The sequence below is a fragment of the Cannabis sativa genome, chromosome 3 (genome assembly GCF_029168945.1).
Source record: "Cannabis sativa cultivar Pink pepper isolate KNU-18-1 chromosome 3, ASM2916894v1, whole genome shotgun sequence".
Taxonomy (NCBI): domain Eukaryota; kingdom Viridiplantae; phylum Streptophyta; class Magnoliopsida; order Rosales; family Cannabaceae; genus Cannabis; species Cannabis sativa.
Genome location: NC_083603.1, coordinates 5,838,709 through 5,858,683, shown reverse-complemented (window position 1 = coordinate 5,858,683; position 19,975 = coordinate 5,838,709). Strand labels below are relative to the sequence as shown.

Genomic DNA, 19,975 nt, shown 5'->3' with positions numbered 1-19,975 from the left:
TCTCAATATGAGGGATCTCAATATCAGGGATATCTAAATCGGGGATCTCAATATCAGGGATCACAATATGAGGGGTCACAATATCGAGCATCTCAAGATTCGAGACATGGCGTTGAAGATGAAGATCAACGATCCCAAGATCAAGATGAAAGAGCTGAAAATGACTCACAAGTTTATAGTCCGTATTATGACTATCTCGGCGGATCAAGAAATAATCTTCCACATTATTAAATTGTTGTATCTCATTTTGTCTTTGAAGGTTCCTATCTGTGTTATTACTTTTCTGTTTAATGTTTGGTGTGTTTATTTTAATTTTTAAATGTATGTTTAAGTTTGTAATGTTTTTATTATGTATTATTGACTGTGCTTTAATTTTATAATGTTCTGTTGTGTAATATAAAATATGTGTACTCTTGATTAATAAGAATATGATGTTTAGTGTGTTTAATTTTAATTTTAATATGTGTTCAATTTTAAAAATTATTTTTATTGTTTAATTTAAAAAAATAAAAAAATATATTAAATTTTTACTTAAATTATAATTAAAAGAAAAAATAATTTATGATATTCACATTTAAATTTACACAAAAAAATATTATAAGGTGCTTTTACAATGTATTCTTCTAAATAAAAGAGTCACGCAACAGAAAGTTTGAATTTTATTTTCGGCATGTTAAATTTTTTTAAATTTTTTAAAATTTTGCAGGATGTTTTAAATAACTAAAATGTACACGACCATAAAAAAAAAGACTAAACAAGTCTCCCGAATGTCGAAACAGGTAGGAGTAAATCAGTGCACCACTTTTAAAGAAGTGCATTATTTTCGGCGTATTAAATTTTTCTAAATTTTTTTTAAAATTTTACAGGATGTCTTAAATAATTATAATATACAGTATACACTACTATATACAAAAAAAATAGACTAAAAAAATTTTTCGGGTGCCGAAATAAATAGGAGTAGATTCGTACATCACTTTTAAAAATGTGTATTAAAAAATTTCCCAAAAAATAATTCTTAATTTTACAAATATAATAATATAAATATATATATATAAATATTAATTAAATTATTAAAAAAACTAAAAACAAAAAAAACAAGATGCCGTGACTCCTATATGCCGTGCACTGTAGAGAAACCTACAAAATGCTGCTCAATTTGCTGCCTCCTTGGAACAATTATATACATTATACCATCAATTTGCAATCTCATTGGAGCTGCTCTTAACCCGACCAAACCGCCCAAATTGTCGGTCGGGTTAAGATTTTTTTTTTTTTAATTGGGTAGGTTGTATGCAGAATTTTACAAACCAATCTTTACGTTGGGTTAGAAAATATGTAGTATAAACCGACTAAACCAACCGATGTACAGCCCTAATGCTGATAGGTTGGCTAAGGATGTAAGAACTAATGGCCATATGGCTGGTTGGTGTTAAAGGGAGGGTCCCCTGTGATTCCCAACTACTTGTTTTAATGAACAATCAATGTTCTTTTTTTATTAAAAAAAAAGGAGATAATCAATGATATTTTCATATTACATATAAAAAAAAAAAAAGAAATAAACAGCCCAGTAACAACTAACAAGCGCCCAGCCCAATCAATCTATTAAGTCACGATGGTTACCACATCTCGGGTTACGGGTTACAACCCGATCAAAAAATACAATATTTTCCATACCCGAACCTGAAACCCGTGTGGGGTATTTTCGGGTTGAACCCGACCCGACCACACGGGTTTTTAGGTTTTCAGTTTTTTGGCAGCGGGTCGGGGCGGGTGGTCAAGTTTTTCGGGTTTGCGGGTCTAAATGTTCAACCCTAACGCATACTGAGTTTAACTTCGAGTTGTGTATAAATACTTAGAGAAATGTTAAAAGATATCACTCATGGTATAACGTAATCTTGAAAGTAATTGAGATTAAAAAGTTCGTGACTAAATGCATATTTTAAATTTTAAGGAATATCGCTAACTGATCAAAGAGTGTCACCTATAAAAGGTGTTGGCACTAATGGTGCCCAATAGCAATGGTCAAATACTTAAATTTAATTTTTCTCGATAATAATTTCTAAGTCATAAATCAATATCCACGTGTCATTTTTTATTGGTATATTTAAATGAATTTTTATATAAAAAATTGTAAGTTGACAAATTATGTCAATTATGTCTAGACATTTGTGTTTGTTGTGATTGTTTTAAGTCTTACTCTCTTGTCACGTCAGATATTTTTACGTCAGTTCAGTCATAGTCTTAGTCTCTTATTTTTATAAAATACATTTAGTCACTAATTTTTTAATCACAACATATAAATGATGATTAAAATAATTTTTTTTTAAGTGTATAAATATTGAAATAGAAGGAGATATGACTGCAAATTACTCTCATCTAAATAATAATGTGAGGGGACATTTGTAATATGTCAAGCAAAAATGATCCCAATTATGTTTATCTTTGAGATTTATGAGAATAATTTTAGTGATGAAGAGATTAAACCAAATACACCCCAAAGGGTGAAACAACATCTATGCAGTATTCAACATTTGTTGCATGAATGAGCTACTAAAACATAAACCTAAACTAATAAGTGACAAAGACTAACATTATACTATCAAAAATAAATGACAGACACTCCACACAAAAAAAGATGCACCAACTAAATTCATAACAATGAGACTCTTATTGAAAAGATAAAAGAAAAAAAAAAACAACAACAAAAAACCACAACAGATCGAGAAAACTCATTTACATCCGCCACCACCATTGTGTTTTGTTACTTTAAAATAAAGTTCTTCACTTCGATTGTGTTTTAATGCCACTACAAAAATAAAAAATTTACAAGCTAAAAAGTACACTTTAAATCTAAATAATTATGAGAAAAAAAATAAGAGTGTTAATTACAACCTCCTATTACCTCTTAGTCAATCTCCACATTCGAAATCATATGCCGAAATATTTTTTTTCAATTTTTTTTTATAGCGGTATTCATTATATTTACAATATCATCCCTATAAATTTCAAACGTATTTTCGATACTGTAAACTATTCGAAATTTTTTAAAAATTTATGTTGTAGGCATAACGAACACCGCCGTGAAAAAAAAAATTGAAAAAAAATATTCCGACGTATGTTTTCGGACATGAAGGTTGACAGTAACACTTCTCAAAAAGTAATAAAGTAAGTACTTTACTACCATTAATATGATGTTACAAATATAGCAGCCAATGTTGAAAGAATAGCCTTAGGAGCAAAAATAATACCCCACATAAAAAAAGATTCTATCGAATTCAATACCTCCAACAATTCAAAATGATTGTTGATTGAATACTACATGTGATGGACCCCTATATGTGACATCAATAGGGTAAATGAAGTTAATCAATCCCAAACCAGATGCATCACAAACTGATATTGACCAAACAATCAAAGGAAAATGAATGAATGTAAATGTCATTTGGACCAGTCATCTAATATAGCACTGCACTATTGTTTTGCAGAGAAGAGTGTGAAAAAATGGCTGAACTAATTGCTGCTGATGTAGCCATATTTCTCTTAGAGAAGCTTGGTACCACTGCTTACAAACAAATATGCTTAGCTAGAGGCTTGAAAGGCAACATAGAAAAGCTTAGAGAAGACATTCGTAAGATCGAAGGCTTCCTCATAGATGCCATAGAGAATCAAGTGAAGAAGGATGATGTAATTGACTGGCTCACACGGCTTAAAAATGTGTTTCTTGATGCTGAGGATGTATTAGATGAATTCGAATGCGAAAAACAGCGAAGAAAATTTGTGGAAGAGCATGGCAGTCCTAGTAGAAAGGTACGGCGTTTTGTTTCGCGCTCTAATCCTCTTTTCTTCAGTCTTTACCTTGGTCATAGTATTGAGTACATAACCAAGAGTTTAGATAAACTTTATGCTGATCGTCAAAAGTTGGGTCTCCATGAAAAAGTAGAAGGAATATATTGGTAGAGACGATGAACAGAGAAAGATAGTTGATTGTTTGATTGATCATGTTCATGTTCATGATCACAAACTTTCTGTTATTCATATTTATGGAATGCCAGGCATAGGGAAGACTGCACTTGCCAAGCTTGTTTCTCAAGACGAAAGAGTGAATCGTTATTTTCAGCTTAAGATTTGGGTGTCAGTTACCAAAGAATTGGAGGTTCACAAACTCCTTGAAATGATGCTCGATTACATCACGAAGAAAAAGAACAAGAATTCAGCGAAAGATCATTTGATTGCTGAACTTCAAGGGTATATAAAGCAGAAGAGATTTTTGTTGATTCTGGACAATGTTTGGGATGAGGATGAGGAAAAATGGGAGGAGTTGAGTGGTTATTTAAGAGGAGGTTGTAAAGGAAGTAAAATTGTTATAACCACACGTAATGAACAACTCAGAATTCGGTGTATGAAACCAGATTTTTCTCACAAAGTGGAAGGCCTTTCACCTGAATATTCTTTATCCTTGTTTCTTCAACATGCATGTGTTGAGGGAGTACGAGACATAAATCTTCGACAGAGGCTTATCGAAATTGGTAAGGAAATTGTACTCAACCAGTGTGAAGGGGTTCCTCTAGTACTGGAAAATTTAGGGAACCTATTGTACTCAGATTCGAATGAGCAAAGTTGGAATCGAATTAAAGAAAGTAAGATATGGGAATTACAAGGTCTCATGACTAAAGTTTCTGCTACACTTCTACTAAGTTATCATGATTTGTCATTCGACTTAAAGCGGTGTTTTCTTTGTTGTTCACTTTTCGAAAGGAGAAAGGAAATTTGTAGTTTGGAACTGATTCAGCTTTGGATGGCACATGGAGTTCTTCCAATAGATGAAAGCAAATGTTTAGAAGATATTGGACATGAAGTTTTTAATAAGCTTCGTTTGAAATCTTTCTTCAAAAATGTAATCAACCATGGATGGTATTATACATTCCATATGGATGATATCATCCATCAGTTTGCATTATCTGTTGCGAAAAATGAGTACCTCATGCTGAAAACATCTGTTGATGAATCAGAAGTTCCAAACACACTTCGACATCTAGCAATCAGGCCAGATGGAATTCCAACTGATCGAGAACTTGACAACGATGATGATGATGATAATAGCTGCCATGGAGTTGAAGTTCCCTTCACCAAGATGAAAAGTGTTCGAACCATTATTTTCCCAGGACTATCATCGAAACCTTCAATCAATTTCTTCTTCAACAAACAGCTGATCAAGAATTATGTCAACCTCCGAATGTTAGACCTGAGTAAATCATCTTTCGAAACGTTGCCCAGTTACATCGGTGGAATGAAGCGTTTAAGGAGCCTCAACCTGTCATGGAATTGTAAACTCACCAAACTTCCTGATTCCATCTGCAAGCTGCAAAGTCTGCAATCTTTACAGCTTCAAGGGTGTACCGAGCTTGAAGGTCTTCCAAAGAACATAAAGAATCTAAGGGAAAATCTCATATTTCTTTCCATAACTACCAAAGAAGAACTCTTTGATCATGACAATGGAATCCAATACTTGACTTCTCTTCGAACACTAATGATTGATGAGTGCCACAAGCTGCAGTTGTTATCCGATAAAGTAATAGAATCCCTTACAGCATTGAAGACTCTTGTGATTAGTAACTGCAAGAAGCTTTTGTTTTATGAAAAACCAAAGATCAGTCCTACCATAAGACTTCAAAGACTGAAACTCTCCAACTTACCAAAAGCAAAGATTTTTCCTTCATGGATTGAAGGATGTAAACAGAGTTTACAATACTTGTGGCTCTCTGGCTGTTCTAACTTATCAATAACAGAATTGCAGCTACAGTGGCTATCAAAGAGAAAGTCTTTTATGGAAATTCAGATCACTGACTGCCCACAGCTTCTGTCATTATTACCTGATGAAATGCATGGTGACGACATTGTTGTAAGAATATTTGGTACTTCGACTGAGGATCAAAAGGCTATGAATTGTCAATTTCGACAACAGATTGAGCAGCAGCAGATCATGGTTAGGTAACCCCAAATAATTTTTCTTTCATATATAAAATATTATTTTCTGTAACTACATTTATATACAGTCATGTAATATGTTTATTCTTATTTCATGCTTATCAGCGAGAAGTCATTAGAAGAAACTAGTACAGATTCTGGACTGAGTGAAAAAATTTGGACTGAGGATGAGAGTTTTAAGCTTATTCAGACTATGTTAGATTTATACAAGAGCAGAAAACTCAAAGCTGAAGAGATTAATGCCAACCCAGCTGAGCATTTGGAAGCTATCAAGAGATCATTGGTAGGAAAGTTGCCTCAGTTATCAAACATTCCTACAGAACACATCGAGTCTGAAATAAAGTTTTTAAAGAAACGTTTCGAAATTGTCCATGAAATATTAAATGGACAATGCAGTAATGAATTTACATGGAACTCGTGTAAAAAGATGGTCACTGCAGAAGAGATAGTGTGGGATGTATACATCCAGGTAATTGTGTATTTAACATAGCACATGATATAGTATAGGCTAATTAAGATTTTTGCCCCCCGAACTTTGATATGTATAAAATTATGCCTTCTAAATTTTTAAGGTCGTTCAAAATTCTCCTATTGAGATTGTAGAATTTAAGGACTTTTGTCTAATTTTAGTAAAAAAAATTTAACATGGATAAAAGTTCAGGGAGCATGATTTGGTAAATATGGGAGCATAATTTAGTACATAAACAATTCCAGTTTTGGGGAAAAAATTCTAATTAGCCATATATATATATACCAAATCAATTAAACTATGAGAATGGTTAATACTGCATTTTTATTGATAAAAATTGTTAGCCTAATATTTTAACAATTTACATTATTTTTTTTCTCATTGTTTTAAGTTTACTAAAGCTAATTAAACTAGTATTGTTTAGAAATGGGTGTTTTACTTAGTTCTACACTGTAAATAAAGTCTTCATTCTCTTAATTTTGTTACATTTATAATTTTATAGATTCATCCAGAGGCAAATGAATTCAGAAATAAACCATTTCCATTTTATGAGGAGTTGAAAGAGCTATACTCTTTAACTGTGGAGGATCAAAAAATCATCAAAAAATCGATTGAGATTGAGAATAAAGACCAGGCTTCTACCTCGTCTTCATCGTCATCCTCTCCAGAAGCTCCAAAAACCATGAGTGATGATGAAACTGAAGAAGGTAAGAGAGAGGACCTCATTCCACCGCCGATGGATCTTGTGCCTTCGATAACATCATCTGATATTAGTTTGGCAAAAAAGAATGAAAATGTTTCTGGCTTTGGTGAGATTGGAGAGGCAATCAAAGAAGCAGCTCGTATTATTGCTGGAGAAATGAAAGATCTTTATGGTGGAATTGATGCAAAAATTGTGAAACTTAACAATGAATTGACGAAGAACACTACCCTAACGATGACTGAGAGACATAAAGCTACCAATCTCATCAGCCAAAACAATGGTTTTCTTAGCATTCTATTCAGTCTTCCTGACCAGGAGAAAGAAGAATGGGTCAGGACTCTCCTCAAGGACTTTACTTAGTATCTAATCTATTAATAATGGCATATATCTATGCATGTCATCGTTTAAGATTATGAATTTGACATTTTTTTGGTTATTTTAAAAGACTTTTTATTAAGAGGTGAAGAAGAAGAACTGTGTTATCTAATGTATAATAATGGGAGCTTAATCTAAGTTGTTTTGTAATGTTTATAAATAATCAATTCGGCTTCAAGTTGAGTTTGCTTACATATCTGAGATTAATATGATACAACTACTTGGGTAGAACGAACTCACTCCCAAAAGTTAGACTAAGAGAGAAGATTGTCCTAGTAGTTATATACTACCAACCAATTCTATACTTGGTGTTGAACAAAAAAAAAAAAGAATAAATAAAATTATTATTATTTCTTTAAAAAAAGAATAATTGGTTTTAAAATAATAATCCGTCAAAAATCAGGAGACTCTCTTTACTCTTTAACTGCACATTTTCCTATTTTATCTCACTTATTACCTTACATGGGTGGTGAGGTTGATATAAAAAAAAAATTACAAATAGAGTAGTTGAGAATGGGATGACACTTGAAAAAATAAAAAATATATAAGGGTACCTATTCATGAATGAATTTATTTCTATTTATTTTTTTTATGTGTATTTTGTTCCTCTCTCATTCCTATTTCTCTATATTCATTTATGGAATGCCCTCATTTTATAAATGAAATTAGATGTCATCATCTAAGAATTGCTCATTCCACCATAATTTAGATGCTCTCATCCATAGAATGCCTTCATTCTACTAAAATTTGGATGCTCTCATTCATAGAACGTTCCCATTCCACAAATGAATTTACTGTCAAAATTATTTGCAGTCAAATATAAATTTTGATTAAATGATAATGAATTAATTTAATCGACACCTTATTTATGCTATATATATATATATACAAAAATAGATTTCTGTACACCGAAAAACATGAGTTAGTAGTGGTTTAAAAGGTTGAAAAAGAAAGTGATTCCAAGGGATAAATTATTCCTTTCAAAACTCAAATCGTATACTATATATATATACATGCCAAATTTTAATCTTTGTGAATTGGTATGAATTCAATGATGAGACCAAAGTTATGAAAATAGGAGTTTGAATGATGAGACCAAAAGAATATTTGAGATACACAAGCAGATGGACCCACTCATAATAATGTGGGGAGCTATAGACTCCACTAACAAAAATATTACTTTTTAAGAAATCAAATGTAAATTTTTTATTTTAATAATTATAGACCAAAATAATATAAAAGCCCCACAAAATTAAATAAATTTAGTAATAGTGATTACAATGTAGATATAAATATTTTTTTATAATAAATAAATCCCGCAGAGTAAAAATTCTTTTTCTGTATATGTGCTTTAAGTATATAGATATGCAAATTCTCCTATTGTAAATATATGTGTACGTGTCATATGAAGGATTAAGAAATTTTGTAAAAATTTAGTGACAAACATGCCCACTTTAAATAAGCACATATATTATATATCATCATTTAACGTTTTCAAATTTGAATAGGAAACTCAATTTCGATTATAAAATAATGATATTATTTTTTATCTCATAATTTAAAATATCTCAGATATTATTTTAAACATTATCAAATATCAAATGTTATTCTTTAAATGTGGGGAATAATAACTAAGAAAATCAGTCAAATAATTCATTTATTTATTATTTAAATAATAATAATAAATAGAATTTGAAGACATAAATCTATCACGATAAAAAAGTGATAAAATTTTAAAACCATACAAAATGGTATCAAATTCTAAATGAGCTCTTGAAATATTAAAGAGATCATTCACTTCACAAAATTTAAAAAAATTTCTAAAGTGTACTAAATTTCAAAGACATAACAAATTAAATGGCATTCCAAAAAAAGAGGTGACTCACCTCATAAAAAAAATTTGATTTGATTCCTATAAAAAGATACATAGGCAACTTAGTTGCTAGGACTGAGTGCAGTCGCCGATACCACAAAATGATATAAAATATAAATTTCAAAATTCCATAAAAAGTCATACACTTAGGAATTTTTCCAAATTTTCAAATAGCAAAGGATTCCCGAAAGTGGTCATCTACTGGATCCTTATATTCAATTTCTAAAACAGTGTATTCTTCACTACAAGTAGTTTGATCCTTCTACACATAATGTATGTATGCAATTCCAAATTTACCCCAATGTAATTAAGAGATTATTTTTATAATCTTGCATGGGTTGAACTTAAAATTAACAAATCTTATTCTATGAATTTAGCATAGATAAAATTGTGTTTTGCATTATTTTATAGTCTAAATGTAAAATTTTTGCTTAACACTTGGTCAATGCGGGATCCTATCTCACAAAGGCTCAATTTTTGGGCCGGAATAAATGGGGTTGCCATCGACGGTTGGGAATGGCATATTTATTCGGTAGAGCATATCTACGGTCATAAATGAGCTCTTTGATTTATGATCAAAGACAGCTCGTATGTGGTTAAGGAAGACTGACATATGCACCTAAATATGCACTCAAACATTATCACTACAATTTTTTCAACTTAAACAACCAAATAGAAAGAGAACACAACCTAATAGAAGCAGTAGAGCAGCAAACATATACTAGTAGAAATATTAAAAAAGAAAAAAAAAATAGAGCAGTAAAAGACAACAAGTATTTTCTATTGGTTCAAAGACAAACCAATAAAAACCATCTAGTGTTGTCAACTATATAAGCATGAATAAGATCTCCATTTGTATAAGTAATTATGGGTAAATATAACACCAAGAGCAAAGCCATGAGGAGGGCTTATGCCAAGGATTGGAATTTTAAAAGAAAAAATTATTGATTATTCTTAAGTTGTGTCAAGCTTTTAGCTCTCTCATACGCTATTTTAAAATGCAAATTGATAGAAAAAAAGGGGACTTCTTCATTTTTACACTTCAAAACAACTTTTTTTGTATTTTTACTGAATTAGGCATAGAAATCCCTATTGCAACTAGCGCTGCAACCTAAATTGCAACAAAAAATCGTACAGAAATTCCTACTGCAACTAGCACTGCAATCACTTTAGAAACCCAAACCGTAAATTTTTTTTAAAAAAAAAATGGTTAAAAAAATAGTATATGAGATAATTTCCCTAAAAAAAATAATTATTATAACAATAAATTAAATTTTTCTTTTAAAAAAATTAATAGCAATATTATAATTATAAAATATGTATTGACGACACTAATTAATGATTATAGCAAAATTGTAAATAAAAAGGTACATTTATTGTGTGCCAAATTTAGCACAATGTTATATTTGTGCTAGCACAATGTTATAAGTGTGTTTTAGCTCTACCATTCACAAATTAGAGTGTAAAATATTTGATTAAACTAAGTTAGTGTCTTTTTTATCTAAATTAGATCAAATCAAACAATAATATTAACAAAGGAGAAAAAAAAAAGAAAGAACCTCAAAGAAACTACATTCTATATATTTGATGAAGCATATTAAATTAAGAGTCAGGAACATCATCAAGAATAAAAGGACCAAGTTTACCAGTCCTGAAAAGTGTTAGAAACTTTTTTGATACCATTAGACGAGCTTCAGAGGCTTTATGGGGTATCTTCAGTGCTTTCTGCAGAGTTTCAAACTGTTGCTCTATAAGACACTCCAAGTCATTTTCATCTTCCAAATTGCCATTAAATTCCGACACACTCAAATATAATGCATGTTGTACTTCTGCAACAATATCCTGCAAAAGATATAGGATGAAAACTAGAAATATGAAAAAAATAAACAAACAATGATAAATGAAGATGAAATCCTTAAACTATTAGACCATTTTACATGAAATCCTTTGTCGAGAATGTGCGACTCGATGTATCATGGCGAAATCAAAATATGAAGATGTTCTTTGTTAGATTCCCGTGATGAAAGAAAAAATGTATGCAATTTGTATGTTCCAGTGAGAGACTTGTAAGAGATTTTCTGAGTATTTTTTTGAAGAAATTGTAGAATGGCAATTAAATAAGTACACAAATGGCAGCATTTTACATTTTACTCATATCAGTTTTGAGGGGTTTTTAAGGAAAATCTACTATAATGCATAAAGAAATCCTATTTAAAGAGTTTTATCTTAACAAGTACAAACACTACCAAGCTTATTCAAAAAGTAGCGACTTCGGATTATAACCATAGAAATTGCAGCTCTAGCAGAAATACAAGTATTTACCTCAATGTACCGGACACTAGACTTATCCAGTGTTTTCCTCCGTGACCGAAGATCTTTAAGGCTGTGTTCCACAGTTTCAGCAGCATCATATTGAATCCCTTCTGCTCTCCTGTTGTTCCAGTGCTTCCAATGAAAAGGAGTCCGTCGGGTATTTAACACTGCAAGTAAGTACTGGGCAATACGCTCTTCTCCAACCACTGAATCTTTCACAGACCCTACATGCAAAGTCAACAAACTTTTTTCAGGTAAAAATGAAGAAGCAATACCATACCACAACTCTAAAAGATATATTAACTAATGAACATACAATTATGTATAACATAAATAAAAGAAATCAAATTATAACTTTCTATCTCTGTAGACAGGTCTGGTTTCTATCTCTGTCAATGTTCTGTTCAGAATCTACATGTAATTTTTAGCTATTCTATTCTTCAGCTACAGTAATAGTTTTGATAAGAATTATATCATTTTGAGCACATACTAAGTTTCCTATATTTTTGCCGGTGATGCATCCGCAGCATGAAATGAATAACTCCAAGCCCACATCTCAGTATACAGGGTCCTCTTGAAAGGGAAAAAAGCAAGAATTGAAGGATAGTAATTCATTTTCTATTCCCTTGATCAACCTAATCAATAGCCAATATCACAGCAACTAATCTACAATATACAGTTTAACCGATTCTAGATTTTGTACTTATTACATTTTACAGCATCAAATGTTCATTTAATTTAGTATAGAAAAAATATAAAAACAAAGAGAACTAATCCAAAAGGGCTGACCTGCAAGAGCAAGCTTTAATCCTGTCTCTATATCTGGGATACTTGGAACCAGTACACCGGGAGTGTCCAATACATATATGCTCGGCTGATGAGCAATCTGTATTAAAAAAAAAAAGTTTTGAATAAAAATTAAAGGAATAGACATCTTACCAGTTTTCAAAAAGAAAAATTATTATAGTTTACAATGTCGAAAATAGAGTTCAGAATAGTCAGTTGCATTGCATGCGTAAATTTTTTTTAAAAAAAAAAAAACTAACACATGTACAACTAATTGTTCGAATCTTGTTTTGAACACTATAAATTTTTCAGAATTTTTTGAAAACTAGCGGGATACATCTTCATATTAGAAAAAATTGGATGATAATTTCTTGACATACCGAAAATAAAAACGTTCCAACCAATAGGGACAAAAGTGATGTCTCCACTATAACATAGTCTTGTCTTAAATATCTTAAAATGCACATAACCAACATGAATCTTAGGAGTAGACTATAAAGCATGATTATGCACACCCAACTTTGTTTGACAGTAGAAAGGAACTCAAAAACACAAAAGTTAGTCCACCTTAAAACCAGCAATATCTTGAGTAACACCAGGCAGAGGACCAACAGTTGCTCTCTTATTCTTCCCTTGAACTAGTAGTAAACAAACAAAACTCAAAAACATCATTTTTTTTTTTGAATTCAACCAAAATATCAGCCCTGAAAAAATCTTAATCACCACATACTCTTACTTACCAGGAAAATAAGACGAGGCAATTTGATGTATGGAATTTATCAAAGCAGATTTTCCAACATTAGGAACCCCAACAACCATAACAAGCAAAGTTGGCTCTTTCAAAATGGCTTCTTTCAATTTAAACTCCACAACCTCAAGAAGCTTCAATACATACATACATACATTCCACCATTAAAATCAACAGAACAAGAAAGCAAAAAACTTTCAAGGGAGTAAGAAATCAAACTCAACTAACTAACCTTCTTAACTGAAGTCTTACTGTGTGCATTAATGGGTATACAATCTTGTTGAAACGATTCAAAATGACGAACCCATTTCTACATAAACGAATTCAAATAAACAGAAATAACAAAAAAATATTAAAGATTATACACAAAATATCAATGAAAGATTACCGGCATGATATTGGGATTGGCAAGGTCCTTCTTATTGAGAGCAATAACACGTCTTTTAGCAGAGAGATGAGATTGAAGATCCTGATTAGCAGAGGACAAGGGTATTCGAGCATCGCGTACCTCAAGGACAAGGTCAGCTTGCTTGAGTCGATTTCTAATGGCGCGGGAAGCTGCAGCCATGTGACCAGGGAACCAATTGATGACACCGCCGCCGGCGTTAAAGCCCATTTCTCCTAAACCCTTGTTAAGTAATTTCTTTACACCCATGATTTTTAGTTTACCTAGAAAACTCTGAATAACTAATGGGGTTTGGGGAATGAAATTAGCAGGTAGTCGAAGGTTGAGGAAGATCACACTGTAACACACTCCATAGAAATGCTCTTAGTTTCGAAACTCTTTTAGTGTTGTTTGAGATTTTTTGAATTTTCAAACAATACCTAATTATATTGTTACAAAAATATCAATTTTTTAAATATAATTTTTAATTTTATCATATATTGACAAATCCTATTTAGCCCAGCCCACTTTCTTGGGTGAACACTTTTTAGTATTATTTAGTTTAAGTCACAAAAAAAAAAAAAAAGCCAATAGCCGACGGTTCTAAACCGTCGAGTACAAACCTTCACCTACTTCTCGCCACATTTTCCACGTACCCACCTACTTCTTTTTTATTTCCTAGATGCCTACTTATTTCTTCTCTATTTCCCATACCCTAATAAAATGAAAATCTTAACTCTCCAAAATCACACTCACGCCTCCGCACCACCGTCTTCCTCTCTCGCCGTCTTCCTCCCTCTCTCAATCTCCTTTTCTTCTCGTCCATCGATCTCCACCCACCCCTCCTCCCGTTGGTCTCCTTCTCCTCTCCGTCGCATATGTCGGACCACCACCACCATCACCTCCCGTCGGTGTCCTCATCTCCATCTCATGCATTGGACCACCACCACCTCATGTCTGTCTCCCTCTCTCTCCGAGCTCGGTATAATTAATACATTTATGGCTAATTAGGATTTTTGCCCCCTGAACTTTGACACGTACTAAATCATGCCCCTGAACTTTTAAGACCATTAAAAATGCCCCCTGAACTATTGAGATTGTTGGATTTAAGGACTTTTGTCTAATTTTATTCAATTTTACCATTTCAATAATTGTTTATGTACTAAACCATGTTCCCCAAACTTTGATATCTACTAAATCATGCCTTCAAACTTTGACTGCACTAAATTATGCTCCCTAAACTTTCATCCATGTTAGACTTTTTTACTAAAATTAGAAAAAAAATCCTTAAATTCAACAATCTCAATAGTTCAGGGGGCATTTTCAATAACCTTAAAAGTTCAGGGGGCATGATTTGGTACATGTCAAAGTTCAGAGAACAAAAATACTAATTAGCCTACATTTATTTATTTATATATTTTTTTATTTATTATATTTTTATTTTGTTATTGTATAAATTTAATGTGTTTTAAAGTTAGTTATTATTGTAATAAAATTAATTAGTTATTTTATTCATAACTCGTTTAAGGAAAATTAAATGTATATATTTTTTTTTTTTGAACAAAACATTTATTAACAACACCAACAAACTTACAAAGAATGGGAGAGGTTAGCCTTACAAACAATGGTTAACCAATCCGGAAAAGAATTGTAAAAAGAATGGGTTGACTTTTTGTCAAGGCTTCTCTTAGCTAAGCTATGAGCACCTAAGTTATGGTTTCTTTTTACATGTTTAAACTTTGTACATTGTGAAAAATCTGGGTGTCTCTTGATTTGGTTCACCATCGGCTTCATGTCATCAAGGGAGTTTCCATTGTGAACAATTGCATCCACCAGAAGTTTGCTGTCCGTTCTGATCTCAAAAGGGTGGTGAATACTCTTCGGTTTGTCATTAAGAGCAGCTGCCACTGCTTGAGCTTCAGCAATATTCACATTGCAGAAAATTGGTTGATACTTCATACCTGCAGAGAGAATGTTACCCTTCCAATCCTGCCAGACATAGCCAAGCCCCACCCCTTCTTGGTTCGGTTTCAGGGCTGCATCACAATGCACACAATATGTGCCAACCGGGGGAGTTTGCCACTGATCTTTCTCGGCAGCAGGGTGCATCTTTGCTGGATTTTCTTGTCCATGAATCTCTCTCGGGTAGCTATTGAACACCCAATCCAGCAGACGAGCACCATTCATAGTATGTTGATTGGTCCATTGTCTATTTCGATTCTCCCAAATAGCCCAAAGGACCTTGACAACATCTTCAAACTCTTCTTTAGCAAGCTTATGTTTGAATTCTACCAGCAAGTCCATCATTGAATTCCCTCTACTATCCTTTATGATATTGTAAGAAGGCATAAGTTTCCAAACTTTTTTCACCTTTTCACAATTCCATAGAGCATGGGAGAGAGTTTCATCAAATCTGCCACAGTTAGTACAAATTGGACTAATTTTCATACCTCTATGAACAAGATTAGTTTTTGCCGGGAGCCAATTTCGACACATTTTCCAACCGAAGAGCTTCATTCGGGGAGGAAAATTTAGACCCCACCACATCTTCCACCAAGCATGAGTTTGATCCATATTAGAGCTTCGGGTAGGAGTGAGGTTCATCTCCCTAGCTACTCGATACCCGCTTTTGACAATGTAGTTCCCATCCTTCGTGAAAGGCCAAATAAGCATGTCCTCCGAGTGAGTATCTATAGGGATTCCTAGTATCCAAGGAACATCCTCCTTATGAAAGTAATTGTTGAGAGTATCTATATTCCATTCATCCTTGTTATTTAGTAGATTACTCACTGTTGTATTCGGATTCACTTCACAAGGCCGGTTGACAATTGTGCCATTAGGCCTTGGTAGCCATTTGTCTTGCCAAACTCAAATGGTTCTACCATTCCCAACTCTCCACCGGGCACCTTCATGTATGATCTCCCTTCCCCAAATAATTCCTTTCCAAATGCAAGATGCGTTTTGGGGACATTTTGCATTGAGAAAGGAAGTATTAGGGTAGTAGCTATGTTTCAACACTCTTGCTAAAAGAGAGTGGGGTTTATGAATGAGGCGCCAACCTTGTTTGGCTAGAAGAGCTTGATTGAATTCAGCGAGACTACGGAACCCCAAACCGCCTTCTTCCTTTGGTCTACACATCTTATCCCAAGTGCTCCAATGGAGTTTGTGGTGTTCCTTAGTGTCTCCCCACCAAAAGTTGGCAGCCAATGAGTGGAGGTTTTTGATCAACTTCTTTGGGAGACGAAAACAACTCATAAAATAGCTAGGGAGAGCTTGGATCACCGCCTTTATAAGAATCTCTTTCCCCGCTTGAGAGAACATTGAAGCTTTCCACCCTTTAAGTTTATTCCAAACTTTATCTTTTATTACCTCAAAAATCTCTTTTTTTTTCCTACCTATGTAACTAGGCAGCCCCAAATAGATGGCATGATTAGGGACCCATCGGACCCCAAGAGTGTTGGCAAGTTGTTGTCCTACTTCCTTTGATAACCTTTTTCCCGTACTCACTTCGGACTTTTCAAGATTTATTTTCTGCCCCGAAAGCCTTTCATATTGCTGGAAAATCTGCTTCATGGTCTTACATTCGGCCTCCTTCCCTTCAAAGAAAACAAAGTTATCGTCCGCAAAGAAAAGGTGCGAAACGGTAACATCATTTCTTCCAAATCTTACCCCTGTCACTGCTCCAGCCCTCTCGGCTTCCTGTATTAAACAAGATAATCCCTCCGAACAAATAAGAAATAGGTATGGGGAGAGAGAGTCACCTTGGCGGAGGCCCCGAGAAGGATGGAATTTCCCAATTCTTTCACCATTTATTAAGACCGAAAAGGATACACTAGTAACGCACCTCATAATTTTCTCAATCCACCTTTCATCATATCCCAATCCACGCATCATAGTCATAAGGAAGCTCCACTCAACCCGATCGTATGCTTTGGACATGTCTAACTTTAGGGCCATTTTTGTTCCATTACCAAATCGTTTCAACTTCATACTATGAAGGCTTTCATAACCGATGATAGCATTGTCTTGGATCAATCTTCCTCCGATAAAAGCACTTTGAACCTCGGAAATAGCTTGATGAAGACTATGTTTCATACGCCCCGCTAAACACTTTGCCACGATCTTGTAGACCACATTACATAAACTTATCGGGCGAAATTCTGACATTTGGACTGGTTTTGGAAGTTTCGGTATGAGGCAAATTAATGTGTCATTGATGGCTTCAGCACTCTTTCCTTCATTTAGAATTCCCAAGCAAACCGTAGTAACTTCATCTCCAATAATCGGCCAGAACTTCCTATAAAACAAGCCCGGCATTCCATCATTGCCCGGGGCTTTGTGTGGATTGATATCTCGCATGGCTTGTAGTACTTCATCCTTCGTAAATGGAGAGACAAGATATTCATTGATTTCCCGGGAGATTTTGTTTGGCACAATGCGTTGGAACTCGTTTAATTCTTCTATATTGGCTGGCTGGGCAGTAAACAGCTGCTTGAAATAGAGGCAAGCGACCTTCCCCACCTTTTTATTTCCATAAACCCAGCGAGCATTATGATCAAGCAGCCCCGTAATTGCGTTTTTCTTCTTCCTTGAGTTCGCTTTTCTGTGGAAAAATTTGGTATTGCGGTCCTCTTCCTTTAGCCAAAGAGCACGACTCCTTTGTTTCCAAAATTTTTCCTCTTTGTCCAAATACACATTGTACGATTTCTCTATTTCTTTCAAATGATTCCAGCTTTTATGGTCTGTTTGAGTGGATAAGGCTGCCATTTTATCTTCATATTCTTTGATTCTTCTATTCATTTCCTTTTTTCGGGTCTTATTCCAATCATGAAGCACCACACCACATTTCTTTAGTTGATCTTTGAGCTGTCCAGCCGTGGTGCTTGTTGTTCCCATCCCCCATGTTTTCTTGACTAAATCATGGCACATGTCTTCCTCGGCCCAGGCGTGTTCAAAGTGGAAGCGAGAATGCCATTTAACTCCTTTAATGGCATCTTGTTGCTGTGTATCACAAATGAGAAGTAATGGGCAGTGGTCTGAATTTAATCTCTCAAGGTGCACCACTTTTGCAGCAGGGAACAAGTCAAACCAATCGGAATTACCGCAAATTCTGTCTAGTCTTTCAAAGATCATATTTTCTTGTCTCCCGTTGCACCAAGTAAACATATTTCCTTCAAATTCCACCTCTCTAAGATAGCAATCGTCTAGAGCTTTTCTAAAGTTGTTCATGAGATATCTCGGCTTAGGATTGCCCCCCTTTTTCTCTTTTTGCCTAAGAATCTCATTAAAATCTCCCCCAATCATCCATGGCCTCGTATACATTCTGGCAACTCTATTCAGAAGTGTCCAAGAGTCCCCTCTTTTACTCGGATCCGGATCTCCATAAAAGCCTGTAAATCGCCACCCTTGGTTCTCCTCTTTCCTTATGAAAGAATCAATATGGAAAGAGGAAAACGAAAGTATAGAGCAATTTATTTTTTCAGACCACAACAACACAAGCCCACCACTCTTGCCTTTAGCTTCCACAACAAAACAACCAACAAACCCCAACGAAACACGCAAACTTTCAGCACGCATCTTATTCAACCTTGATTCCGATAAGAACACCAACTCCGGACACCAACGCTGAATTAGGGACTTCAAAGTACGGACCGTCCAAGGGTTCCCCATCCCTTGAACGTTCCACAATAACGCATTCATGATGATAGGCGACCCTGATTCACAGGGTTCGCCTCTTCAACATTTTGAGCAATTGTCAAATCTTCGTTTTGAGAAATTCCAATTGGTGTTTCCACTTTCCCATTCTTTCTTTTCTTTGCATCTTTTTTGACCGCCACTTTCCTTCTTTGTTCTTTTGGTACTGGCTTATTACCCGAACCAAATGCAAAGGGGAGACTTTCCTTTAGTCCAGGTATTTCCATTGATATACCAATCGGAACCTCAACCAGATTGTGGCTGTCACTTATCACCATGTGATGACTTGCTGTTCTTTGAAGTTTCCCAGCCCCCACTGTCTCCTTTTCTTCTACCAATCTTCTTTTCCCCCTTCCATCTTGAGCCATATCAGTTCTGTCTCCCTCTTTCTCATGTTGATGGTCCAGACCTCTTGTTATTTGCAACTTGTTCAACTCCCTATTTTCTTGATTTACTTCGGTTCCTTCAAAAACCTCACACTTTTTTTGTTCACCCCCTGTCTCTTCAGTTAACAGGGGTTCAAAGGAGTTGCCCATAGATATTTTGATACTTTGATTGCTGGTTCCTTGAATGTGCTTCTCCTGTACCATGATTGTCTCTTTATTTCCTTCTTTCATCATTTGAAATCCATCTCGCACTCCGCT

At 34.2% G+C, this 19,975-nt stretch overlaps 2 protein-coding genes across 2 annotated transcripts; one reads left to right on the top strand and one right to left on the bottom strand.

Moving 5' to 3' along the window:
- The first annotated feature begins 3,501 nt into the window (after positions 1-3,501).
- Positions 3,502-7,724, top strand: LOC133035874 (putative disease resistance protein RGA3). The gene is made up of 4 exons (XM_061112306.1): positions 3,502-3,807; positions 3,941-5,988; positions 6,091-6,454; positions 6,957-7,724. Exons 1-4 carry the CDS (start codon positions 3,502-3,504, stop codon positions 7,515-7,517), a joined length of 3,279 nt encoding a protein of 1,092 aa, XP_060968289.1. The 3' UTR covers positions 7,518-7,724.
- A 1,654-nt stretch (positions 7,725-9,378) lies between these two features.
- On the bottom strand, positions 9,379-14,117 carry LOC133035590 (short integuments 2, mitochondrial). The gene is made up of 7 exons (XM_061111563.1): positions 13,641-14,117; positions 13,485-13,562; positions 13,245-13,386; positions 13,072-13,142; positions 12,508-12,604; positions 11,728-11,942; positions 9,379-11,247 (listed from the first exon to the last, which is right to left on the bottom strand). Exons 1-7 carry the CDS (start codon positions 13,905-13,907, stop codon positions 11,008-11,010), a joined length of 1,110 nt encoding a protein of 369 aa, XP_060967546.1. The 5' UTR covers positions 13,908-14,117; the 3' UTR covers positions 9,379-11,007.
- Positions 14,118-19,975: the final 5,858 nt, after the last annotated feature.

Coding starts and splice junctions, on each gene's coding strand:
- LOC133035874 (XM_061112306.1), top strand. CDS start 3,502: ATGGCTGAACTAATTGCTGCTGATGTAGCCATATTTCTCTTAGAGAAG. Junction 5,989..6,090: donor CAGCAGCAGATCATGGTTAG/GTAACCCCAAAT, acceptor CATGCTTATCAG/CGAGAAGTCATTAGAAGAAA. Junction 6,455..6,956: donor TGTGGGATGTATACATCCAG/GTAATTGTGTAT, acceptor ATAATTTTATAG/ATTCATCCAGAGGCAAATGA.
- LOC133035590 (XM_061111563.1), bottom strand. CDS start 13,907: ATGGGTGTAAAGAAATTACTTAACAAGGGTTTAGGAGAAATGGGCTTT. Junction 13,387..13,484: donor GTAAGACTTCAGTTAAGAAG/GTTAGTTAGTTG, acceptor TATGTATTGAAG/CTTCTTGAGGTTGTGGAGTT. Junction 13,143..13,244: donor TGCCTCGTCTTATTTTCCTG/GTAAGTAAGAGT, acceptor GTTTACTACTAG/TTCAAGGGAAGAATAAGAGA.